General features: G+C 47.9%; 2 protein-coding genes across 10 annotated transcripts in view; one reads left to right on the forward strand and one right to left on the reverse strand.

Annotated features, from left to right (window-relative positions):
* The window catches only part of LOC118795534 (muscleblind-like protein 1), a 44,085-nt gene that overhangs the window by 7,582 nt on the left and 8,738 nt on the right, over nt 1–27,765 (reverse strand). For 7 of the 9 annotated variants that reach the window (XM_036554100.1, XM_036554097.1, XM_036554101.1 and 4 more), the window contains 3 exons: nt 20,393–21,273; nt 2,087–2,257; nt 742–948 (listed from right to left, as the gene is read on the reverse strand). In XM_036554100.1, coding sequence (XP_036409993.1) covers nt 742–948; nt 2,087–2,257; nt 20,393–20,566 — 552 coding nt within the window. In that variant the 5' untranslated portion in view covers nt 20,567–21,273. The other 2 variants (XM_036554094.1, XM_036554095.1) reach the window with 2 other exon arrangements.
* Nucleotides 21,021–27,765, forward strand: part of LOC118796098 (succinate receptor 1-like) — a 29,396-nt gene continuing 22,651 nt past the window's right edge. Inside the window, exons 1-3 of the mRNA XM_036554929.1 lie at nt 21,021–21,157; nt 26,622–26,684; nt 26,870–26,975. Of these exons, the coding sequence (XP_036410822.1) occupies nt 21,021–21,157; nt 26,622–26,684; nt 26,870–26,975 (306 nt within the window). The remainder of the gene's footprint in view (nt 21,158–26,621; nt 26,685–26,869; nt 26,976–27,765) is intronic.

Raw genomic sequence — 27,765 nt, forward strand, 5'->3', positions numbered from 1 at the left:
GCTGATGTCACTTCCCTCTTATTTCTAGGCTGGTTCACTATGGCAGCCCAAAGAGGGTGTGCTTCAGGGCTGGGAAAAACACTCGCACTGACTCCATTGCAATTACACAATAACCCCTGGCATGACCCAACATGACTTTGAAGGAGTTGTAATGAAAGTCTACAGATACCATTACAGCAAAACACAGCATTAATCTTTTACCACCATTCCGCTTTCACGAATTTGTTAGATATGTAATTATACAAACAGCTCAACACATAAATAAATCAATTTATACAGCAACACCCAATTTATACAAAGCATGCAGCAGATGGCAGTGCTCCCCACTGACCACAAGTGACTACCATTTCCAGTGAGTGATTCTAAGACTATGATTGGTCAGTGCCTGTTTCCTGTCACTGTTACTAAGATTATTATTGGTGGGTAATCTGCTGCCTAAGATGAAAGATGAGCTCATAGCTTAGAGGCCTTTAAAAAGATTTCCGTAGACACCCACAGAGTTAGTGCTGGAAAAATGTAGCCAAAATTTTTCATGTAGTATGTGTGTGTGTGAGAGAGAGAGAATGTTTGCGTGTGTGTGTGCGTGCGTGTGTGTGTGTGTGTGTGTGTGTGTGTGCGTGCATGTCTGTGTGGGTCAATTCTGTCTATTCTATGCCACTGTAGAGACAAGATACAACAAAGGGAAGATTCTTGATAGAAAGCCAGAAGCAGTGCATTGTGGGATTGTTGAGTTTGTCTCACCTCCAGCCTGTCTGTCCTCATGAGTTTCTGGGCGGCGGCCGTAGCAGCTGCGGGGACGGGGACGTTGGGGCTGCCGGTCACCAGCACGGGGGCGCTGGGCAGGATTTCCGCCTGCATCAGGCCAGGCGACATGGGGCCCAGGTACGGGCTGAAGGCCGCCGCAGCACTGGGGCTGGTGGCCAGGCTCGGAGTGACCGAGAACATGGGCTAAGGGCAGACACAAAGCACATGTCAGGGTCAGAGGTCAGAATGCTGAAAAGCACCAGCAGTGAAAGTTTAAGTGCTTAGTGGGTAGAGCGTGGGTCCTCTCTCAGGACTGGCTCTGTCTTCCCTTTTAATGAGAGTTTCAAAATGAACAAAAACACATGAGTCTACAGAGGCATTAGTGCGCACTGCGTCATCACCAACAGCACACCAGGCACGGAATCTAAATAAATGAAATTCTCTCCTGCAGGAGATCTCCGTGGTCTTTTTCTTTATTTAATTTTCTTTTTCTTTCTTTCTTTCTGTATTTATTTCTCTTACTCCCTGCTCCTCTCCATCTGTCTGTCTCTCTGTAAAGATACAACTCTCAATTTGTGCCATACTTGCACAACTTTTGCCAAAGCAGGGTTACAAATGGGCAGTAAGTGATACAATAACAATAATAATCTCTCTTTGTATAATAATAAAGTCTCTCCCCTGTGCTGTTCAGTTGCAGTATGAGAATCAACTGCTTTTCATGTTCCAGATAGAATCTTTTTTTTTCCCCAGCATCTTGGTAGGCTTAACTGCTCCAGCGCTCCATCATCAGCATGCGGCTAATTTCACATGTCAAAGGCATATATCAAGGGAGACAGAGCAAGGATTGCCCAGAGATTGATGGCAGTTTTCTTAATCTATAGAGATTCAAAAACTGGAGAAGAAAGGAATATCCAGAGAAAGGAGTATCTCATTTTTGTTTCACAAGATAATGATCCCTGTGTACATCAAGGACATGTCTGTGTTTGAAAATGCACCATTATGACAATGAAAGGACTGCCATTTGCGTTTCATTTGAGGATTCTCGTGTTATATAAAAATGCATGGTCAGCCGTCTTTATATTGATCTCCTGAGCAGAGAGAACAAAGGAATTTAAGGGGAAGGGAGAAAGAGGGGAGACAGAAAGAGAAAGAAAGACAGATTCAGAGAGGGTTTTGGAGGAGGATAGTGTCTGTCTGTGCAGATATGAATCAGCCCTTGAACCTCAGCCCTCTCTTCCCTTGCCCCACCTCAGGTAGTGTGATTGGCTGCCAGCGTTATAATGCGCAGTGCGATTGGCTGTCGTGTTCTGCGGTGCAAGCGTAATTGGCTGTTTGTCCTTACCACCGGCTGCAGCTGCGTCCCTGGCATCATGGCATTGGCCAGCTGCATCTGCTGTGCCAGCATGGCCATGTTCTTCTGCTGGATCAGGTTATTCCTCCCATTTATCTCCAGCTGAGTCTTCAAGTGCGGAGGAGGGTGCAGGTACTTGCAGTTCTCTCTAGAACATCGGCCCTGAGAGAGAGGAAGAGGGAAGGGGGAGAGACAGGGGAGAGAGAATGAATTTTCACTGAATTATTTCATATCATGGTGAACCTGTGAGTTGCTTTTTCTGAATTCTCATGCTACTGAATTATCATTACTCCTTCTTTTTCCCGCGGACACGCTTTGGCAGTATGAATGTATGTGTGTTATGCCAATAAAAGTAAACTGAAATGTGACAAAAGAGTAGCGCAAAAGAGTAAAAGAAGGAGTGTGAGCAGGAGTGTGAGATCATTCAATGAGAGCATTCCCTGACCCTGCTCTTTGTAACAACCCTGTAACACAGTCACACACACACACGCACGCACACACACACACACACACACTTATTTTTATTTCTTGCATAAGCATGGCTTTTCTTAAGAGGAGGATCTTATTGTTTTCAACATTTTGTTTCTAATTGAAAGATGAAATGTGAAATACATTCATGCAAAAAATCTCATGCAAACTCAAATCTTGGGTTTGTGGAAAGAAGGAACTCCTCATAAGGTTTTAGGCAAACAGTTACCACAGTTAGTGATCTCTCTCTCAAATTCAAATTAGGTTTTTTTGGTACACCAAATACAATGTATTGTATTGCCACAGCAGATAAATCATGCAGTCAGTGTGATCACCAGCACAACAAACAACTCTTTCTCTCTGTCTCTCTCTCCCTCTCTCTCTCTCCCGCTTGCTCCCTCTTTCCTTCCCTCTCAGCCTGCAATTCCTTACTCTCTCCATGTGAGACACATTACAAGCTGAATCACAAATGAACCGTATTCATTTTTTATCGCATTACAACTGCCTGCCACAGCATATCACCTAGAGTAAACAAACTATCATGGACCTTTAGAGATAGAGGAAGAGAGGAGAGAGACAGCACAGAGCTCATATTCTGCCATGGTATTGACTGTACTCGGTGGCGGTGATCACACACAGTGTTCGAGTGCTCGGAGGGTAAAATCATTCCAATCCTGACAACTCCTCTTTTCACACCTCATAGCGCACTCTCCTCTCTTGGCCGAACCACAGTGAGAAATGCCATTGCATTTATCACACTCTCAACCCTCTGTCTCTGCTCTAGCTATGCTCTCTCCCACCAGCGATTGGTCCTGCTCGTGAGAGGCCTGCCAGCGATTGGCCCTCTTCCTGAGAGAACAGTCCGCAATTGGCTCGTTTCTGAAAGACCCTCTTCATAAGAGCTGGATCTTCTGGGATACTGCCCACCCCTCAGGCTGTTTTTAGTTGAACTCCCGTTACCCTGTTTCACCCCCTAAATGATTTTCATGTCCACTCTGCGCCGGCCAATCATGGTGCTGGGGGTCCATGAGCAAACAGTCAATCAGACAACTGCACACTGTCCCGACCTTTTAAACACCCCCCCCCCCAAATTTCCATGGAAACCTCAACTCCACCTCTACCATTGAAAGCTGTCCTCGAATAGCTTGCTGTACAAATGGATCTGAGTGAACGGTTCAATCAATGAACCAGAAACAGCAGGGTAAAACAAACACGCCCATAGAGAGGATCGCGCCTTTGTCACTCAGATCAGATCACTGCAACATTGTCTTAGCTGGGGCCTCTGTATCTCTCAGACTGCTTACAAAACCTCTGCCTTGACTTCTACTCTCTGCCTTGACACCACGTTTACATCTACATTTATTTATTTAGCAGACGCTTTTATCCAAAGCGACTTACAAAAGTGCATACAGCTTTTATGCACTTACATAAACCCCTGCTCGGGGAAACCCATGGGACACCATCCTCTATATTCAAATCACCAGACTGGAAAATCTTCTTTCAATAAATTTCCCTTTTTCCCCACTCCTCAGTAACAAGTGCCAGCAAGCCTGTTCCCTCAATGCATGGGGTGATATTCGTAACTCTACCTGTCAAGAACTGTGTCGTGACGGTGGTGTGTGTTTATTGTTCACTTGGCTAGGTGGCACTCTCTGACTTATTCAGATCTCAGCGTTAGTGTTTAGGGGGAGAAGGGGTTAATACCCAGCAGTCACTGAGAGCTGAGGGCTGGGGGGGGGATATAGAGGACGCGCACAGGAAGCAGGTGCTGAGCGATCCAGGAAGTTCATGGGGTGGGGTATCGCCACGGTGATTGTTGATAGACTGGTGGGGTTTTTCAGTTTCTCATGTGTCAGCTGTCTCTACCACGACAAATATGGAAAAATATGCAAACGTTAACAGACTGCTGTATTTTGTGTATGCCTGAACCCAGTGTCAGCAGTCATGAAGAATACTTTTATAAGTAATAAGAGATATGTGCATGAGTAAATCATTTTTCCTAAGAAATATACAAACATGAACAAACACTATTCCTTCTTCTACTGTGTGTGTGTGATGTGTGTGTATCAGACAAAGAGAGAAAGAGTGTGCGTGTGTGTGTGTGTCTAGGTGTGAGTGAATGCGTTAATGCAGTATGTGCGACTCTGTTAGTGAAGTGTGCGTGTGTGTGAGAGAGATTTTGTTACTGCACTGTGCGTGTATCGTGTATGTGTATGTGTGTGTATGTGAGAGTGTGTAGAGGATATCTGCAGTTATAAATCACCTTGGCCTCATTGCTCAGACATCCCTCAGCCACTCTGCAGCTCTCAGAGAAAACAGGAGCAGTGCACTGCAGCTTTCTCTGGGCAGCGTGAATATTTCTAAATATTTCTCTGGCCTTTGAGCCCTCTCTCCTCCCACCACTTCTCCCCCTCTCTTTCACTGTACCCTGCCCCCCCCTCCCTTCTCTCTTTCTCTCTCTCTCCCTCCTTCTCTCTCTCCTTCTCTCACTCTCTCTCCCTCCCCCGTCCTTTAACTGCTATTTGTAGCTACCCCTTCGGGGCTTAACCTGAAGTATAACTGACACACTGAGCAGAGAGGAGAACCCGGGACGTGATGGGTTCCAATCTCCAGACTGTGTCAGACATGTTGCAGCAGACCTGGCTATTTAAGGACTCGGAGCCCTGAATGACAAAGCAGCCATGTCAGCCCCTGCAAATACTGCACGTTCGAACAGGCCAGGCGGCTCCGTCAGGTCAAAATAAAACTCTGCAGCAGTCAGACCAAGAAAGTATAAATGCAGAAGAGCTTCCCCCACCCCCCTAAATATCACAGAGTCAAGTTCCTGCTGCCTCGTTGCTGATGGCAACAGTCCGTCATGCGCAAGTCATCAGCATCAGCCACTGGGTTTGACTTACTAGCACGTAGGCCAAGCAGACGTCAGTCCGCACTCACAGATAGTCACAGTTATCATGCGGGTGATTCTGCAAACTTCCCACAGCACCTTACACAATACCACAATGTACACAATATCTTATAGTTACTAAATGGCTCAATGTGTGCATTTGCATGTGTGTGTGTGTGTGTGTGTGTGTGTGTGTGTGTGTAGAAACTGTTAGGCCAGGTGAAACTGTGACAGCTGCAAGCTCCATCCTGCCAGCTGAACTGAGCAGCCAGAGAGAGAGAGAGAGAGAGAGACAGTTGAAACACAGTTGAGAGGAACAGCATAGGCTTTTTTTTTGGTGGGGGAGTGTGGTGGGGTGGTGAAATGGGGTTATCACATTGCGCTTACCTCACATGCTCCTGCCCCTCCCTTCCTGAAACCCCCACTCAGGCGTTCGCGGGGACGTGTCACGTGACAACCTCACAAATTCACACACAGGCTCGACATTGCAACGCTCGGAATTGAGTTGAGTCACCTTCACCTTCAGAACAGAACCTGCTAAAGTCATGCGCACATGCATGAAACGTTACTGAATAACCGCCGGTCTGTAAACACCAGGCGCACGCGCGCAGAGCTCCCAGATAAGAGCCGCGAGGACCTCAGTGAGAATCAAACACCTGCAGGGAGACCCGTTTCAACCACCGCCACACTCTCCCCTCCTCCTAACGAGCTGGGGAGAGCGAAATGCGGAACGCGAGAGCGCGGAGGGCTCATCACGTGGGGGCGTCTGTCGGCAGACGCGCAGCCCCAGCGACGAGCGGCGACAGACGGCGCGACTGCGTTCCAGCTCACGCAGCGACGGTATCTGACCGCGGTGTTCCGGAATCTCTGGGCTCCGCCGGAGCTCTCTCGGCACTATGGGAAAAGCCTGCTTCTGTCATCAATATTGATCATGAGTGTCAGGGAGAAACTGACACAGACAACCCTCCCCCCAGCTGCTGTCTGCTCTCCTGGCTCCCCAGGCAGGGACTTTGGCGAGAGGGCAGGGGGGTCACTTAGTGCCTGCGCTCGCTCCGGGGACGGAACCGGTGCGAAACTAGGTCGCTGTGGACAAAAGAGCACCGGACAGGTCCGTTCTCAACACAAGGTATTTCTGAGGTCAAGCTGACACTGCTGACGGGGAGCAGAGTGAAGCACTACAGCGACACAAGGGAAAAATCGATGGAGACACTCAGAGCAATATGTAGCCCTGGCACTCCTCATGTTTCTCTGTAAATGATTACAGTACAATACTTTGCAGCTCATCCCGGGCGACTTCCACTGCCTGCGTCAGTCATATCCTCCATTAATGCAGATGGGGTTTCTGCTGGGGCCAGCACAGGTGAAACACCCTGACCAAGGGCACAGCAGGAGGGATAGCAAACCATGACGCTCCAGTGTGGGGGGTCAGTCCAGGAGGGCTGCGATCGGCCCTGTCGGTGTGCAAATGGGAGGATGGTGACAGCAGCACCCACAATGTCACCAAGGGCAAAGAGTAGTGCTCACAGCATGTGCAATAAAAACAGCAAAACAAGGAGATTAGCCTGCTGGATCACCCTGGCTTCCATATCCTCTAAGCACGTGCACATATACATTACGTTACATTATTGTCAAATAGCAGATGGTCTTATCCAGAGCAACTTACGTGTTATCAATTTATGCAGCCGGATATTTACTGAGGCAATTGTTGGTTAAGTACCTTACCCAAGGACACAACGGTGGTGCTCCAGTGGGGAACTGAACCAGCAACCCTTCATTTATGAGCCCCGCCCCTTACTACTATGCTACACTGCCGCACACATGCATACTGTACACAAATATGCACATACATGTGCGTGCGCACACATACTATTGTCTGAGGAGTGAGACATAACAAGGGACCATGTAGTCAAAAGGTTTCTAGACACTGTTATGGAGATATTTACCAATCCTCACCTTTGCTTCTCAAGAATGTAGGTACTTTTTGCCCTTAGCACCTCATTCTGGATCAGAATCATCATTTCACCCTAATGGTTGGATTAGAACTAAGGGTAGGTGGGTCTAAGGCCTCTGACCCCTCATGTGCTCAGGAGTCTGATTGGCTGAGTTCCTGTCACTCCTTGAAGGAAGTCTGGTGCATCAGCAGTTTGGTTAACCCTGCGCGCTCCCACATGCCTGAGAGCACGTAATTGATCACCATGCTGGAAAACAGGAAGGAGAAAACTGCAGTTCCAGTGGCGTGGAATTGTGGGGGTCTGAGATGTACCTCATTGCTGATTCACACATCCAACAGCTGGGGAATCATTGCTACAAAACAGACAGGAACACCTATAGACAGTCAAACAGACACACCCACAGACTCTCAGACGGACACCGACTGATTAACAGACAGATTAGATACACCCACAACCCAACAGCAGACACACTCACAGACTGACAGACATTCCCAGCCATCCTCACAGACAGACAGACAGACAGATGTAACTACATACCAAGACAGAGAAATGCTCAAACGCACAGAGAAATAGAGGGATAACCAGCAGGGCATAGCTAGGCATGACAGTGAAACAGGCACACAGACAGACACACTGCCAGACACATTCAGACACGTTTCTGTCAGTCTGCGCTTCTGTGAATACGACAAACACTCCAAGTCATTTAGAGAGCAGCTGGAAAAAGCTTTCAGCCCCTAATTCAATTATACAGAAAAAAATAATTGGAAGGAAGGGAGAAATTGTTTTGCTCTGTTGGCAATGGCAAATGCGTGCATTTGACACGGTACCCAAACATGCCTGTGATTTGCAACACCAATCAATCAGAGTCAGTCAGTGGGAATCCCGGTCGAACACACGCAATCTCCCATTAGCACTGTGTGTGTGACATGCAGCCAGTGCAGTCCCTATTTCCCCACTCTCTCCTCCGAGGCACTAATGCCCCCCAGTGCTAATGCGACCTGTCCCCCGCTGGTTGGCTGAGGCGGGCCCAGAGCCTGGGTTCGAGCAGAGATAATCTGTGACATCTGTGGAATGCGCTGAGCGAGTGTTTAATGGCACATGATCGTTCTCAGCAAATCACACCCAAGAGAATCGGACTGACTTTGAAATGAACTTGCGCAAAACACGTTGTCAGCCAAGGATACCATGAAACAATCACACACAAAACACACACACACACACACACAGACATGCACACAGCACTCATACACTTACTTACATGCATACACACAGACACACGAAGATGGAGTCAGCAGACAAATCCTTGTGGTTTAGCTGCAAGTTGTAAATCTAAGAGATTGTGAAACATGGTATTTGCTAACAGTAGGTTCTGTTCAGTTAGACACAGTTCCATCCTCATTTTCTCCTCCCCACTGTCTCTTCTCAAGAAAGCAGCTGCTTTAAATTCAACATTCTCTCTCTCTCTCTCTCTCTCTCTCTCTCTCTCTCTCTCTCTCTCTCTCTCTCTCTCTCTCTCTCCCCCATATGTATATAGCGAGAGTATGCTGTATATATGTATGGAGTGCTCTCCCTGTATCTGCTGAAAACTATGCATTTTTATTAAAATTATTAGTGTTACACAGAGGGAATGCATAAATTCATCTTGTTCACAAATACCAGCTTTTTGCGGACATCATCAGCCGTCCATTCATCATGCTGATGTTAGCTCTCAGTGGAGTGTTAGAGCAGCTCTGAGGATCCATCTAGCCACCATGGGCTGTGAGACAACTGTATAGGGAGGCGTTCATAAATACACAGCAGTCAGCAATCTCCTGAACAAACTGGCATCTTCAGGTTACAATGTGCCAAAAAGAGCCAGTCAAAGCTATATACATGAATGTTGCATTCAAGGCCAAGTTGTAAGGAAGAAGACTTGTTCAGGCTAGCCACAAACAGAGGCTACTTTAACTTGCTAGACTATGTCTAAATGGCAACTGGATGCATGTCTCATGGTAAAATAAAATGGAGATTAATTTTTTGTCGACATGATTGTCATCTTGACTCTTGGCGTAAAAAGGTGAGGCGTACGTCAAGACACGACCCAAAGTGCACAAAGTGAAATATGGCTGGGGGGTTATTATGTTTTGGATCTATGGGTCCTGAAGCCATGTTAAGGAAGAAGGTGTTATGAACCCTGACACGTACCTAGGCCTTTATGTTCAAAAACCTGGTTCTCTTTGCCCAGAAGCTCAAACTTGTGCACATTGCAGCGTAACAGAGATCCAAAGCATTCAACCAAATCTCCAGAGCAGTGATTAATCAAGCACAAAATAAATCATCTCAACGAATCATGTCAATAACCCAACCTCAATCCACCTGAACAGTTGGTTTGAACTCAAGGAAGCAGTTCACAAAGAAAAATAAAAAATCCAAAAGGCCTTGAGCAATTCTGCTGGGGAAAAGGTCAAATTGCTACGCAGAAGTGGAAGACATGCCACTCTGAGGAGAACTTCTGCTACTCAGAAGTGCAAGAACCTCATGAAACACTACAGGAAACGTCTTGCCAGTGCAATCCATACTAGAAGACAACAGTCATTACAAATAGCCATCACAGCGGTCTGTATGAGTCTGCTGTGCTTTCTGGAATAAAATCTACTATTTGAGAACAATATGATTTGGTTTTGTGCAATGCTAGTAAGACGCATGATTTATGAAATAAAATTGAAATACTTTAATGGCTTTCAGTGACACCTTTTCTCCTCCTTCCTGATTTTCACTTTAGATCTATATTGCAATGGGTTAATATATTCAGCCATCGGTAACCGGTTCCAAATATTCACCTCTCATACATTTTCTCGGTTTAGATCCACTAAGGTTCTGTGCAGGGACAGCAGTATAGCCCAGTGGTTTAGCTTTAAACCAGAGGGCGGCAGGTTAATATCTCAGATGAAACACCTTGAACAAGATGCTTCAGTAAATTTGCTAGGTGGATGAAAGGGTGCTGTAAGTCATTGTTTATGAGGGCATCTGGTAGGCTAAAAAGCCATGGTAATAATTTTCCTCTACTGGCACATTTTATCAAAAAATAAATGCAACCATTAAATGAACCTGAATTGTGATTGCATAAGTGTGTTTTTTGGGTATAAAATTTCAATTTTATTTCACTCAACAGAGTTTATATGTTTTGAATGGCATATTATGGAAAATGGCAATAACGTAGCCAGGTAGGTAGTAAAGAATAAATCAAGTATTGAATAGAATCCAACATGACACATACTATCCAAATACTCAGTGCTCTAACTACTACACTAGGAGAAAACAGTGTTATGCTAGATGATGTTGAAATAAACACACCTACAATGTGAATTATCAACCCCCTGATAGCATCAGTAGATAAAGTGGTTTTTCTTTGCTCTTTTTTTTTTTTTTGCTCTCTTCCTGAGAAAGAGTAGGTTGGTTGCCAAGAGACAAGAATTCCATTCCCTGTGAGTCAGACGGGTGGAGTCATCACTCCAGAAGACCTGCCCCCCCCACCACCACCACCACCCCTTCATAGATCTGTGTCCTTAAAAAGACAACACTGGCAAATAAAGACAAACATTAAACACCAAGGAGACTTTGTCTGCTGCTGTGTATTTGTGTTTCCCTCATTGTTTGAAGGCGGAAGAGCTGAGGCAAGACCTCAGAGGAAATTTGGCCAATCAGAGAACTGCCTTGTCATTAAAAAAAAAAAAACGGGAGAATTTTTGGGGAGTTGCGCCAGGATTCCATTTCCTGTGGTTGTGCAGGACAGCGAGTCACACTGTAGGGGTGGGCTAGTGTCCATATTTGTGTCTGGACTTGTGCTGGACTGCCCTCAGAACCACCTCTCACCATATATGTCTTCTGCACACATGCACAGTGCACACAGCTTTGTATAACTATTGCTGTTATGGCAATGGTAGCATAGCAACAGGCTTTTAAAATCTCAGAGTTGAAAGCTGGAAAGAGAAGCCTCTCTGGCTCTGCCTCTTCCTCTCTGTTTTCGATATACTTTACAGCATTTTACTGAACGGCCATTTATTTAATAATGCATTGTACTGTCTGCACATATATGGTTTAACATTTAATGTTGTTCATATTTTATACCATTGCTTCTAGTATGTGGGCCAGGACCAAGACAAAGTCCTTTTAAGGTCATTTGACATGGACTGACTGATTAATTGATTGATTGATTTCCCTCTCTACCCACATCTCCTTGAGAAACAGAGAGAGTAAGACAGCATATTAATGCAACATTGGTCAGCTCAGACACCTGGTGTATACAAGCCATCTGCATGGACTTCCACACAGGTTAATATAAAAATAGAGTAGACCCCAGTAACCTTCTCAGTATTGTTCATTCTAGAGGGAGGTATGGAGAGAGGAAGTGAGGTCTAAGGAGAGGAAGTGACACATAGGAAGCAGAAGTGATGTATGGGGAGGGGAAGTGGGGTATATACAGGGGAAATGAGGTGAGGGTCCTGTCTTCTTTGGCCCCCATCTTTGAAAAAACACCAGAAGTAAGCATTCCTGTTTAAGCCTATTCTGTAGGAAATTAGTCTAATGGTTCAGCAAATGGGCCAGTCCAACAATGAATGTGACTCCTTTGTGAGGAGTGCAGAACTTGCCAATTGTTCATACATGCGACTAGTTTGGAAAAGAAAACATTATCCCACACTTTATAAAAAATTGAGCCAAACTCAGAATGCTAAGTTGATATACTGTTTGTCTTGCATATAAATTTTTTTTTGTTTTAAAACCAAAACCTGACACTTATAAACCTATAACGACCTCACTGATACTGACCCTCCAAATGAGTTTGCACATTATTAATAAGCACTGGAAGCAGACACCTGATGAGAGCCATAATTACAAATCAAAAAACGGAAGCCCTAACTACTTCCTCTTCCCTAATTGTACGCCATTTTACAGAGCCACACAGTGTAAGTCAGAAGAAGGGATCAGCCTGTGCCTGTGTCAGAAACACAGAGAGTTTCCCTCGGGGTCGGAGAAGATTAAAATAGATTAACCTTCATTATGACTTCAACAGACAGCGCTACACTGCGTCTCCCCCAAAGCCCACCCTACCCCCTTAAAATTATTATAATTCTTCAAATAGCAATTTCTGCCAATTACTTTTAGAGAAAATCACAGCGATGGCTGAAAAGAAATGACTGTATTGGAAGAAGGGAGAATCTTCTCCTCCCACGTTCTCCCTCCAGGGCCCCCGTCACCGCTGGCAGATGGCACACTGTCTGCAGCTCAAAGGAGACGCTTGTCAGATCCGTGTCCGAGCTCTCTGGTTCGCACCTGTCTGCTCTCCGCAGCGCTGAAAGCGCTGTGATTCGGAGCGCTGGTCTCCATTTAGTGGCAGGAGACGCCACAGAACAGCACAACACTTCATGCAGTGTTGAAATCTGGTCTGCTCCAAACACTCCAAACTGCCAGAGACAGGGAATAGCTAACACTGTCTGCAATTTGGGGAAACAAAGAGGTAAATACCTGTCTCCACCAACCCCCCCCCGCCCCAGAATCTTCACCCCCACCACCACTCCCCCCACCACCCCAACCTTCACTGCCATTCACACAGGGCTCCTTTGAGTTATAGAGACTAAGTCACAAGAGAGGGTGTAGAAAAAACAGACTTGGGACTTGGAACTACATTCCCAGCAATCAGGACCAGCACAGCCTCAATGTGGTGTCTTGTTTATTACTAAACCTTGACATCTGAAATGATGTAAAATTCAGCCAGTTCCTCAGAGCCGCTGTAACACTCCACTGAGAGCTAACATCAGCATGATGAATGGACGGGTGATGATGTCCACAAACATGACCCCTGACTGTACTGTGCTAACACTGCCTGTGATGGATACAGGCTGTCATTTTTCTTCTGATTTCCTCTGAGTCATAGGGACAGTATGTGCGATATGCATCAAATAGTCCCAATGTAAATGAAAATAATGTATATGCTGTTTGTGTGTGTGTGTGTGTGTGTGTAAGTATGCTTGTGCTGTGTGTGCGTGAGACATACTCTCGCTCACTCCACACCCCCACACCACCCAAACACGCTCCCTGTAAGCAAGCACTCCGCAGCTGAAATAAATAACACTCGCATTTAACCATGAAAAGGTCAGGTCACAGCACTACTAACAAGCACACAGTCTGGTGACCTGGGTCAGCCTGTTAGGAGAGGCTCACATCCACTCCACAGCCAATGGGAACAGCTAAACAGTATCTGTTCTCCTCGTTCTGTCCAATAGCAGTTCTCCGTGCCAATCTGACCTGGCCTTGTAGAGAGGGAATTCTGCAGAGGGAGGGGGGAGCAGAGCACATTTAAACTCCGACCCTCAGCGAATGTGTAAGCTATTTGCAGCTCTCATTCAATTAAAGGACACTCAGGGACAGGCTGATTGCCTGTGTCAGGCTACAGATGTTTAGGCAGAGCAATGTTTGCAAATGACACCACAAAAAATCTGCATCTAAACACATACATACCCCCAACACATGCACACATTCAGAAACACTCTTTTTTCCAATCTTTTAACTGTCATTTGAACACTTGAACCACCAGGGCGGATCGATCGGTCCCCATTTGCCCCAAAAAAGCTGCAAACAATCGAACAGGACGTCTGCTCCCTAAGAGAAAAGGTCCATCCATTCAAGCCACTATTCTCTCACACCCACACACTCTCTCTCACACACACCCACTAGGTGTATATGGAGAAGTCACCCCGTCTGACCTCTCTCGCTGCCTGCATGTGGAGGCAGTGCTACTTCATATGGCTCCCATCTGTGCATATCAGGGAACACGCGCCAATCCAAAGCAGGGTGCATAGCTGAGACGCTGCCATCTGTAACCCCATATATGTACCAGTGATAAAAACACAGAGAACTCCGTCATCCACAAGCTATAACTGGACTCTCTTTAACTGCAGTCGTGTTTGCTTTCCAGCTCTCTGTCAACAAAAAACAAAAAAACGCTAGTTCCTTTTTCCTGAATCACGTAGCGGCCCCCAGAATAACAAGAAGTACGCTCTGACTTCATTTCTTGGGTCAGACGACGCCTCCGCATATCACAACATCAGCGCCTAAATGGAGTGTGGGACAATTAGGAGGAGAATTTATAGCCCCGGCCACACCTCAGCCTTGAAGGGAAAGATCTGGAAGACCCCATTACCATCAAACACTAAACTGATAAAATCTTAAATGAATGCCTTTTTGCTGTACTTGTATGTGTGTGCATGTACACATGTGAGCGTGTGTGTATGTGTGTGTGCGTGCATATGTATGTGGGTTGTTAGTCTAGATCAGCGCTATTCAAGCTTTGAATCCATAGCCTGCAGTTCCCATGCAGATGACTTCATATCAGTATGAAGAAAATCCTCTCAGCACAGTGAACTTCCCATTTTAACTGGTTTTTAACGCAACGTCCCTTGCCATGTAGTCTCATGCCATTGTATCCGGGGTGCTGCCGTGCCCCTAAAACAGACCGCGTGTGAACCCACAGAATCACCGGCAGATGTGTTCATCTGACAGTCACTTCCACGCCCACGCACCTCTCCCACACAGAGTCAGTCTCAGGTGTTCCGCCTCACCCAACCAAGGGGTCCGTTTCAGACCGCTGGCCGTGCCAGGCAGCTCGAGTAACAGATGCCCACAGCCACTGGCCTCCCCTCATCTCTGTGTCCTGCTCTCTTTTAATCTTTTAATCCAATATGCATCATTAGATGAGGTAAATTCAGGAAATGTTATAAAAGAGTTTTACACAATATATACATTTAATAGTGTATATACATCTGTGTTTCTCTCATTCTGTGGCCCTCTCATTTCTGTCACTGTCTCTCAGTCTTTTACCCTCTGTTCCTGACAGTCTGCCTCTTAATCAGTTTACTTGATTCATTTCCATAAAAACTGCTGTATTTTCATGAGTTCCATTTTACGTCCAATTTTGTCTAGCTGTCATTTTTTTGTCAGTATCAGCTAGTGCGGAAATGTCAAAGAATATCAAACACTGTCTATCAGCTGTAGTCTCTCCCTCTCTCCTTCCTGTCAGCAGTGTCCCACACTCATATTTCCTCCTGAACTAGGACTATAAATCCCAGAGTTCCACGTGTCTGGCCCTGACACTGTCCCAGCCAAGGTCACTCCATAGCCTCCAGAACTGCAGAATTATTGGAAAGTTACAGCCAAGACATTCCAGCTTCCTGTCAGCTGACCCCGTGTACTAAACCTTGTTTACATTCAACAGTGAAGTTAATGGCCGCAGGCCTCTCAGCAGAAAGCCATGTGTAGTAAATATTAACATGGTTGCTAGTCTGTGGTCATCTGCCTTTGTTTAAAGAAAAAGGCAAGAGAAAACACAGGTAAACAGAATCCAAATCTAATTTTAAAATCTGGTCGCTCTCCATGTGAAAGAGAGCACAGGCAGGGGGAAAGTTGTGACGGGTGAGGGATGAGAGGTTGGGGGAGGCGGGGGGAGGGGTGGTGGCAGCAGACAGCAGTACCGTGTACATGGTGCACACTAAAGACCTCCACCTCTCAAAGCCAGTCGCTCTACACCCACTTTAAGGTCCAAAGTAGAACAAATTCAACTGATACAACTATGAGTGAAAAAGAACAAAAAAAAACTGCATATATCAAAAATAACAACAATGAAAATACAGACAATATACTGTAATTAATTGTGTTAGTGATTCATGTAGACAAACAGGTAAATGAATAATTGAAGTTGGATGGTTGTGAAAGTTTGGGTGGAATGTACACTGGGGTCCGTATTGCTCAAAGTCAGTTTTCTTTTTTTAGTTTTAAATAGTTAATGTTTAAATGAAGGCTCTTTGCCTAATGGCTTCATGAATGCAGTCATCAGAAAGGTTCCCCTGTGTTTAGCTGAAAACTCTTTAATAACAAGAGCAAGAGTGAATCTCTCCTTTGCTCCAAACAAACGGGTACAGGAATGACAAAAGCCAGTGTTCTCGAACATTGGGGACACCGAATCAATAGGGCCTTTTGTTTGCTTTTTTCAGTTGATGTGATTCATTTAGACACACAAAGTGCTTTAACAAATTTCAGCTCTCCTCCCTGGAAGAGCAGTTTTATCGAATCAAGCGTCACATGGACCCTTCCACAGAGCCGGTACATTTCCATCCTTTCAAAGCTCTGTGGTTTGGTGTTGTCTTTTTTCTGGTTTGCTTGTGGGCAGGGAATATTGATGGTAGAAGAGAGGGAATCTAATCAGTGTTGCACTCTTGGTACGTCAGAGAATCTGTTCCCCTCAATCTCCTTTAGAGCAACTTAAGCAGAGCTCAGAAATTACATTCTGCTCTCTGACGGTTCATGATCTCTCTCTTTCATACACACAGACACACACACACACACACACACACATACACACACACTCTTTCACTTCCGCACACATAAAGGGACTTCCAGGGCTTTCTGAGGCTATCAACACATTTATACAGGCCCCCCTGTCGACAAGTCGGGAGGAGAGGAGAGCTTTTCAAAAGCTCCATGGGAGGAAAGCTGTGCAACTTAATCAAATTTCCCCGAGTGAGCAGAGCAAGCTAAGAGCTCAACTCCAGGGTCAGGCTTTCCACCAAATCTCAATACGCACATGGGGCACAGCTAATCTCAGCCCATAGCAGCTTTATGGAAGATTATTCACTCAGCCTAAGGACTACATACAGTGTGAAGACAACACTTTAATTAGGACTGGGCTTGGGATGAAGAGATTGTGCAGAGCAGTGCACTGCACCCTCCCATGAGTTAGGATAAGTGTGTGGCACTCTTTGGTGCTCCTTGCTGTGCCTGTTCTCACAGCAAGCCTAAAAGCGTGGTGTGGCTTAGAAGGTGCATTCTTCCTCGATTGCACTCCTCAATTCAAACTGCATAATGGCCGGATATGTATACACCGCCAAAGTTCACCCCACCCTACTGCTGCTCTTAGGCACTGTGCCATTTATACTTAGGGAAGAGGGAGTGGCAGAGGGTGCGTGCATGTGTGTGCGCGTGTCTGTGCCTGTGCGTGTGTGTTGTGTTTGAGGGAAAGATAGTGTGTATCTGTAAAATGTGCGTACATGTGTTATGATTGACAGAGAATTATTGTGTCTGTGAAAGTGTGTGTGTTTAAGAGAGAGTGTTTGTCTTTGCGAATGTATGATGTGCGTACGGATCTTTGCGTGTGTATGTGTCTAGTCACACTTTGTTCTGCACAGACGAGGGTGACCTGATTGCACCTATTAATCACTGAGGCTGAAGTGAGGCACAGTCACTCGAACCCAGATCCTGGAAACGGGGGAGAAACCCAGCGGTCATCCGACACAGGCCAGAACACTCACCATCCTCATTATCTCTCCCTCAGTCCTTCCACAACGTCCTCCGTCATTAATCTGACACAGGCGGAGTGGCACTTCCAAGGAACAGCAGTAACAGCTGCTGTTCCACCATGTGATGCCGGCCGCTAACAATCACTGGGGCAGGAAATACCTTTTTTCACCCTTCCTCTGATTGTGGCTCAGCAAATGAGCTCCTCTTCCTGTCAGCGCTGGGGATACTGATGATAATCAGTTATAGCACTGTGACCATTGAATGCGGGCAACCCTGGAAGACTTGACCCCAGAGGGCCCTGCTCCAGGGGACAGCAGGTGGATATGGATACAGACCCAATGGTCTCCAACGGCAACCCAGAGAGCGAGGCGGGCCTTCAGACAGACACACAGACAGCTCTGCACTGTCTAATCCTGTCTAAATATTTACACCATGGAGGCAGACTCCTCTCCCTTGCTAAGCTCTATGCAGAGCCCAGGAGCTGTTATTCCTCTCCCCCTGTTATTGATATCCCTAATATTCCTCTCTTTCCCTCCCCCCCCGACCTCCCCGCAGCTGTGGAAGAGTTTATCATTACTTGCTGGTAAAGCTGTCAGTGTGCGTACGTGCGTGTGTCTCGGTATTGACGGTGCCGTGTCTCGGCACTGATGCGGGGTCTACTACTTCATTTAACGCGCATTACTGTACGTGGCGAACTAAAACGCGCTGCAATGTCTCTTCATTACGACAAGCTGCTGTTGGGAGTCTTTGAAGTCTGCGCCATTGGGCAACACCGAGTACCATTTTACATAAAGGCACAGCCTAAAACACTGTGGCTCAACAGCCCTCGGCTTTCCACGTGTTAAAGAAAAAATTAAACGTGAAAATCAGCTCTCGTGTCAATATTTTTTATACATTTTTTCGTCACTATCTGACCCATGGAGTGGAAGACACGCTAAATGGGGCAGGAGAGATGCATTAGAGCCGCGGTGCCAAATGGTGTCCCATGATGCCTTGCATGTGATAGATGCTCTACTTACACCCTGGAAAAGCAGGGCACCCTTCATCTCCCTCTCAGAGTGAGGACATGAGTGTGGCGAGAAGAGTGCAAAGCATTTGGTCATTTAATCCCAAGAACTGAGATATTCATTTACATTTGGTATGAAACAGGAGTTGAGAATTTGTCTGTCTACCACTCTTTTGTTGACCTCTGCTTCTCTTTGTCCTTCTACATTGAAACTTGTGCATGAATATTGTTTTTAAGAGTTTTTAAGCACAGGGAGACAATGTGTGAGTGCCCTTTGGTTTAATATGCTTACTATATGTAGCTCAGATTTTTTCGGGTTCCTGTAGGGGTCTTTCCAGTTTACTTAGGCTCTTTTTGACAGAAGTTAAATAAAGAGCTTTTGGAAGTCGGGTCTGGAAGGTCTCTCTCTCTCTCTCTCAAACCGCAGTTGTGAGCGTGTTAAGGGCCTGCCTGTACGCATCACTTCCTGTTTCCTGTATCTACTGCCAGCTTTGCTCACCCGAGTCTGAGGCCTATTTGTTTCAGCCAATCTGCTTCTCATTACTGATGGAAAAATTGGACCACCGAGGGAAAAAAGGAGCCACGTTTACCGAGCCCTCACAGCCAGCCACATTTTTCCGAGCGACAACGTCTTTGCAGAGATGGTGACGTTTTCAGTGGAGGGATAAGATCTTGAACAGCCCTTCCATTTTTTTCTCTCCATCTTTCCCCCCCTCTGCGTTATTAATTCATTAATTCATATCCGCAGATAACAGTAGATTCATCATTCTGTCAGGGCGGATGAGGAAGGCTCTGTTTGAATTGAGGCTGCACCTCTGCTCCTTGCTCCCCTGGCCATCTGTACAACAGTGCACTTTTCATCCCCCTCAGCGCAGGACCAGGACTTTAGGAAACGATTACACACGGATCTGGAAACACGCGGCGCTGGCCAGACAGCGTTCCGGCTCTGCGCCGTCTGCCTGCGCGGCGGCGATCTCCGCGACCGCTAGCAGGAGAGCGGCGGGGATCCAAACGGCCACTTTGCGCGGGCCTCTGAGCCCCGGAGGAGTCTGGCAGCCCGAGTGGAGGCCCCAGGCCAAAGCCCTCACCGCAGGCCCGAGCACAGGCTTCATTTCGCAACGTGATGGATGGCGGCGCGAAAGCAGCGTGATATTAGCACGAGAGCACTACGGCCACGCCTCTGCCACGTCGCAGGAATGTAACACGCCGGTATATCTCTGTCCTGTGTCTCTTTGAGACCCAAACACAAAGCAATGCGGCCACAGCACAGCACTTACATTACCTCAGTGACCTTTCACCTTCTCTTCTCCTCTCTTAGGGTTTGGCTCTGGACATTTCACCAAATACATTACAACTACCTGGGAAGACTGCAGCCAGGCTGTAATTTCTAACAGTAGCCCCTCACCCTTAACCTTTAAACCCAAAGCCTCAGTAGTGAGCATGGACAAACAGTAGGTGTTCACTGAAAGACCAGCAGCAGGCTTTTCAAACGCTGAAAACAGGGAGAAACCCTGTTCAAACATGAGGGTTCAAAAACCCTGCCCATCAAACCACGCCCTCAAGGGACAGAGACACGTGCTAAAAGAATGAGGGCTGGAACAGGAGCGAGCAACCACTAGGAACTGGATGACGTTAAAGACCTCGGACGAAGCGTTACTTACTTTTAAGGAGTCGAAGCAAGCGATGACCCTCCCGTTGTCCACCTGGCAGCTTTTGGCAGGGTGCGCAAATTTACATTCCACGTCCGACCTGGAGCAGGTGCCCCTCTGGAACTCCCGGCACACCTCTAGCGTCAGCCACTTGGTGTCCCGCATGTGCGCCACGTTTATCGCCATGGTGACACGAGCGGGGCAGACGGATTGGTTTACGGCAAAGACAGATCCAATAGGCAACAGGCGGTCCGTGTGGCTCGCTTAGTTGGTTTGTTTGGTTAGTTGTTTGCGTGTTTGCTTGTTTGTTTGTTTGTCAGTCGATGCTAAAATTGTCCGAGATGAAAAAAAAAAAAAAAAGCTGAGCTGGGAGGAGCTGCAGAAAGGCGGGCTGTGGCTCGGGTTGGCGTCTCCGTCCCCTTGGAGAGCAATGAATTAGGTGAAGGTTCCACCAGTGGGCGGTACCTCTCTCACAAACCAGACGACTCTAGAACCGGCGCTCGGGCCCAGGCTCTGCTGATGGTGGTCGAAACGACACGACCAAATGGCTGACGGGTTTTGGCGGCACGGCTCGGTGCTCGATCCGCTCAGTCTGGAGTGATGCGGTGCAGTCCCGCGGGTTCCTGCTCGCCCGGCACAGATGAAGGAGGCTCCGAAAAAGTCCCTCACGGCTGTGTCAGGTGTGGCTGTGCGGCGGGCCGGCAGCGTGGGCGAGCTCAGCGCTGTAGCGGGGCGGGGAGGCGGGCAGCAGGCAGGTACAGATGGGCGGGGCTTCAGGTGAGGGCTGTCCTCTCCAGCGCGCTGGCAGCGAAGCGGGGCGAGAAGCAGAGAGTGTTCTAGAAGCAGGTCCAAGCAGCAGCAGACCTCAGGAAAGGCACTTCCTCAGTACCAACCTGTGGAGGAGAGAGACAGTTAGGCTTCGCCGTGAAGGTTTCCGCTAGCACCCACCGCTCACACACACACGCGCGCACACATGCAGGCAGGCACATACGCCACTCCTTCACCGCCTCTCCCGGCTCCGCTCCGTACAGGAAGCACGAACCAAACATCGTATCACTTACAGTTAAGCACAGCGCAGTCAGCCGTGTTAAATGTGTTTAAAAGAGAGATGAGGGGGAGGGGAGCCATGGCAGCTACTTCCCCTCTCAGAGGCTGTGCCCAGCAGCCAATCAGAGCACGCATTGTTACAGCAACATTCTGGGCTGCGCGCCAGGTGAGAGGAGGCCAGGCAAGGTCTGACGGACAGAGAGAGGGAGGGGGAGAGAGAGAGAGAGAGAGAGAGAGAGAGAGAGAGAACGGGGAGAGAGACATTTGACTTTTAAAAATCCATGTTTTATAAATAAATTAATTTTGGAAAAATTTGTCTTCAATCACGAAATTAGTAATTTCTCATCTATCATAAGGGACAAAAAAGAGCTTTAAAAAAAAAAAAACTAGCAAGCACGTGTCAAATCACAACGTCACTCAGATCAACAGCATTTATTCTGTGCTTTCTGGTACTCCGTACCCAGCACTACATTTCCGACTTCAGCCAGGATGCACTTGTGCAATTCACATTGTATATTAGCATGCCTTTGTCAAATACGACATGAAAAGACTCTTATGAATCACACAGGAACTGACAGGCAAGCACCAGTTCTGTGGAAATCCAAGGACATGTGCTTCACAGTCTCCTCCCTGCCCCAAAAAAAAAACACAGTTCAGGCTAATGCTGGGATCAACCCAGTGCAAGAAACGTCCAGAGGAAATGATCATGGGGAGGACATGCCACTGCATGTGGCTGAGGGAGAGAGAGATAGAGAGAGAGAGAGAGAGGGAGAAGAACCACAAGGCTAACTTAACCAAAAGAAGTAAACATGTGGGCTCACACTGTTTACCCAGCATGCAATGGGAGAATTACAGTAGACCCAATATCTCTATACACATCTCTCTCTCTCTCTCTCTCTCTCTCTCTCTCTCTCTCTCTCTCTCTCTCCCACGCCAGCAAATGGTCACCTGCCTTCCCCCCACCATGGTGAAGGAAAGGAGAGAAAAAGAGATAGAGAGAGAGAGCGAGAGAGAGAGAGAGAGAGAGAGAGCGAGAGAGGGAGCGAGAGGGGGGAGGAGAGAGGGAGGGGAAGAGGAGAATATTCCATTGAGCCAGCAGACTGTCAACATGTTACCGCCAGGTCCAATATCCACAAACGTACCCTGTGTTCTGACCTTTCCCCCTCTCCATCACCGAGAGGAAACAACAACTCCGCCGCTGTCAGAGTCAGCACTGAATCCGCGAGACGTGTCCATTAACGCCGCATTAAATATAAAGCAGGCAATCAGCCTTTTTCCTGAGCATTTCTCTGCTTTTCTCTCACTTTCTCTTTAAGTGTGGTTGACAACGCTAATCTCTCTGGACGCCCCTACCTTTGACCCTGAGCCTCCCCGAAGCGAAATGATCAAAATCCTAAAGTGAACTGTTTTGCCCCAAAGTCATGAATCAGTCCAAAACTCTGACACTGCTCCCATTAAAGCTCCATACATCATCTTAAGTACGATGGGCAGAACTGACGCAGGAAAATTTCAAAATGTGAACTCCTTCCAGCAATCCGAAACACATTATGTACCAGGCACATTTTCTACATCAAACATGCCACAGCTTGCTGGTTCCTGAAAACGTAACGTTCCCCCTTTCCTGAATTTCACTCCTTCGGTTAGTTTTACTTTTTTTCATAAACCAAGCAGTGGGCAGGCTAATCAAACTGATATGTTATGGTATTACATGACACAATATGCCTGCAAATATTCACTTAAGCGTACGCATTGGGTGAACTGTGTGTTGGGCCGAAAGAAGTGTCTGGAGTGTCAGAAAATAGTGTCAGACCTACTCAGCCCACGTAAAGACTCTGGACAAAAAACTGGTTGCAAATCAAAGGGACCACAGAACACAAATGCAATGTGTGGAAGTCAAAATATGTGATGAAGTGGAAAATTAACAGTCACAAACCACTGCACAAAAACTGGTGAACTGGTTAAAAATCTTGTTCGCGCTGAAAGACTCCCACAAAGCTGACAGGAAGTCCTGCGAGATGCCATCAGCTGACCTTTGGAGCACAAACAGACTGAGCGATAACGTGGAGTCACTGTATAAAACAATGGAGCTCTTCCAGTTTTACATAAAAATAACCGTGGTGTATGGTTTTACGTAGTGCATAATCTGTACAGTGAAAAACATTTTGTATTAAGAGATATCCTCAGGTCAGGATTGCTCTCTAGCCGTTGTTCCCCTTCCCTTATCTCCTCCCCCCTCTCCCCTCCCTCTCCCGCTCTCTCAAGGTTGAGAAACCAGCATGGCGGTAGCCGAGACCACACCCCGTCTGTCAGCATGGGGCCATGACTCCAGGTAGCATATCACTCCACCTTACCCCTAAACCAGGAAGCAGTTTCCACCAATGACATGAATGCAAGCAGGACATACAGAAAAAAACCCTCCCAGCATACACAGAAACAGACACACTCACACACACACAATCACACTCACGTCTACACACACACACGCGCAAGCAAACAGCAATGCGATAAACTTGTGATGACAACAGCAGAGGTAGATAATGCAACAGGCTTTCTCATCCAAGTTTTTCTAAGGCAAACACCTTACCCAAGGGCACAACAAGTATTCTACTGCAGCTTTGACCCTACAACCCGCAGGTCCAACGTCTAATGCTCTAGCCACTATTCTACAATGCAGCGCTCTGTCACTATGTGCTATCAACGCCACCTTATGGCAGTGTGTGTCCAGGTGGGCCACTCTTTGCCTCCACTGCACTGTAACACAGTCAACAGATTCTGCTGCTGTGGACATTACCCTGGTCCCCTGAGACTGCCCAGGTCCACCCCTCCACATTTAGCAACGCCCTACCCACAATGCTCTGCTCTACCCCAGCTCTCCTGCCCCCACCGAGAGCAGCTCGGTGCAGTCTCATACTGTCTCCTACACAACTTCACAGGGGACAGGCAGCAGGGGACAGGAGGTCAAGCAGGGGGCGTGTGTGCTCAGTCAGTCAGCGGACCTTTGGCCTGACACAAGGCTAAGCAGCACTGTCTGTGTGGAAATGATGACTCTCAACCTGCGCCCGAGTGCGCTAGGCCAAGGAACTAGACGAAGCTGTCAAAAAAGAGACCACCAAAATGAATTTTAAAAAAACCCACATGTCAGGGGAATGCTGTAATGCTTCTGAAAGCGCACGTCGGTGTTTGAGAGCGCGACGGTTGCTGTTTGGAGGGACAGGGAGACGGGTCACGTCTTGGAGGAAATGTAACACTGCGGCCTTGACCGTTTCGGGAGCTTTTAATATCAGATGATGAATCAGCCCTCGGTGCTGTTGGCTGCCGGGCACGGCGCCCACACGCCGGGCCTCTCTGTGTCTGAGCAGGGCTCTGCATGCCCTCGCTTCAAATAATATTTTAGCTGGAGTCGATAACACCCCGCCCCCTCCTCCTCCTCGCTCCTCGGCGAGCACACAGACAGCTGCAGGTGGATGGGCTCCTCCCACACTAGCGCTGCTTCCTGTGCCAGCGGTGGCCAATGGCTCGCAAGCAGAGCCTCGAGACGCTTTGATGGAACAGCAGTGTGCTTCCTCTCCTCCTCTCCTCCTCCTCCTCCTCCTCCTCCTCTGTCTCTCACTTCCTAACCTCCTCCCCCCTTCCCCTTTTCCACTCCTGTACTCTCTTCTTCCTCTATCCCAGCGAAGATGTTCAGAGTGTCAAAAGGGAGAAGAAACACACACACTCACACAGACACACCCCCAATTCATTCCGTAATAAGTAAACAAGGAACCCGGCAGACAATACAATGATTGATTGTCTGGTCCGCTCACAAACAAAGGGACGCACAGTCAAACGCACACACACGCATACACACACACACACACATAAGGTGAGGGGTGCTGCTGTGCAACAGCTCGCAGGGGTAAGTGCACGCGCGTATGTACGTATGTGTGCATGTGTATGACTGTGACTGTGACCGTGACTGTGTGCGTGTGTGTGTGTGTGTGTGTGTGTGTGTGTGTGTGTTCCCTCCAGAGATGCACTGAAGACAATGCCCTCACTCATGGCCCAAATCAGGGAGCCATGGCCACAGATTTCCATCAGTGTCTGATTGGCTATGCCACGGAGGCACTACAGAACCCCACTGTAGCCCAGAGCGACATTCAGACCAGAGAGTCACATGACAGCCTTCTGACTCCCGTTCCACCGAGAGGGGAAAAGGACAGAGACAGAGAGAGGCATTGCTAGAAAGACAGGGAGAGAGACAGAGCGACGCAGTGAGCAGGGTGTCCTCTGAGCAAGAGGAGCAGGAGACAGAGATAAAGAGAAAGGCATCATTCTGAGTTATGCTACATGCTACAGGCTGGTGCCGTTCTCTGTGTGGCAGACTGTTCTGTGAGCGAGGGAGGGCGGGGGAGAGGGAGAGAGAGGGAGGGAGAGCGTTTGACGTAACGTGAACAGGAATGCAGGGATCTGACAGCAGGGTGTGTTGACAACCTAATCTTCTCAAATGGCAACACGCTCCTGTCTGCCGAAGTGCTGATGGCTTGTCCTGCTAACGCAACACAAGCATTTAAAAATCCCGCGGTAAAGGAAAGCTCTCTGATAACCTGTCTGGTGCCTGTCACCTCGTGTGCGCTGAGAAATAAACACTGTAAACACACAAAAAAGCATGGAAAAAGAGGATAAGAGAAAGTGTTTCTTTGGCACTAGAGTGATGGCACTAAAAGAGAGACTAAAAGGTCTCCTGCTGTGCTTCAGTTCTGACATGGCATGCACCCACCCACACACACACACACACACACACACACACTCACACAGACACACAATCATAGTGCGGTGTCTTGCTTATTTAGAGTATGGTCTCTCTGTCTCTACCATGTTGTGGTCTCTGTCTCTTCTATAGTATGGTATATCTTTCCACCAATAGTTCAGTCTCTCTCTCCTTGTGGTAGTGTCATGATTCACAATAGTGTGGTCTCGCGACTCCACAGTGTACTCTTTCTCTCTCAAATGGTGTGGTCTTTCTTTCCCGGAAAGTATTGTCTCTCTCTCTCTCTCTCTCTCTCTCTCTCTCTCTCTCTCTCTTTCTCTCTCTCTCTCTCTATGGTATGGGCTCAGTGCAGTTCCTGTCAGAGATGTTGTTATACAGTCTACCCCCTCCTCTCACATACACTCCTCCTCAGACGCAGTTGGCTCTCACCCTCTAGGGTGTGGTCAGGTGCGAGTCTCTGACCCGCTTCATCGGAGATGTGTCCACGCAGAACCACGCGGAGGGCGCGCTGTGTGCAAGCCTTGTGTGGAAAGACTGCGACTGCCGCTGAGAGTTTGTCCCAGTGGCATGAGTAACCAGAGAGTTTAATCACTTCCTGAGGGCAGCGCCAACGTAAACACTCACAGGAAGTGTGTCATTCTGCGGGAATAAAAACAGAAGCGAGCTCCAGGCTGGGTCTGCGTGTCGCCTCTCAGCTGCGTGTGGGAGAGCCCGACCGCCGCTCTGACCCTCTGCGACGCCGCCTTACAGCGTGGGACGGTCTGCCAGCACAACTTTATCAAAATGCGAAACGCATCTGCGGTACGGTTTTTACACCAACTTCTGTTTCCTCTCGAGCAAACGAGATGAGCACAGCCCCGCTGCCAGCGACACCCCCCCCCCTCCCCCTCCCGTCCCCCCCTCGTCCGCCCCACCCCACCCCACCCTGTCTACTCACTGTGCTGAAGATTCAGGAGTGAGCTGCTGTGAAAAGCAAAACGCGTGAGCTGGCTTCATGTCTCTCTCTCTCTCTCTCTCTCTCTCTCTCTCTCTCTCTCTCTCTCTCTCTCTCTCTCTCTCCCTCTCTTTCTCTCTCTTTCTCCCTCTCTCTCTCTCTCTCTCTCTCTCTCTCTCTAGCCCAGGTGCTTGGCAGAGTCCTGCTGTACCCGAACGCTGCACTCGCCATATAAGGCAGCTTGGCCGAACGTGTAGTGCATAATTTACACGCGGCAGGCGGGGGAGAGTTCACCTTTCACGGCACATATCCGAATCGCACGCGGAAACAAGGCGCTTCTGTGGGGCTCTGCTGCAGAGAGCAAGGGAGGGGAAGGCGGAGGACACACAGGGAGAAACAAAGCCCGACCAGGGGGACGACGAGCGCTCTCAAGTTTTGCCGCTGAGCGGCCACGCGCCGTCCGCCTTCCTTTCCCCCAACGCGCGCGCGTGGAGCCGAGTCCGACGCCAAGCGGATGCAGAAAGTCGTGGAACGATCCACCTGTGTTTTTCTCTCTCTCTCTCTGTCTGTCTCTTATCTCTCTCCCTCTCTTCCCTGGCAGATCAGCTGAAAACACACACACACCCCCCCCCCCCTCCCCTTCACCAGGAGCGTGGA

Source organism: Megalops cyprinoides, chromosome 20 (assembly GCF_013368585.1).
Source record: "Megalops cyprinoides isolate fMegCyp1 chromosome 20, fMegCyp1.pri, whole genome shotgun sequence".
Lineage (NCBI taxonomy): Eukaryota > Metazoa > Chordata > Actinopteri > Elopiformes > Megalopidae > Megalops > Megalops cyprinoides.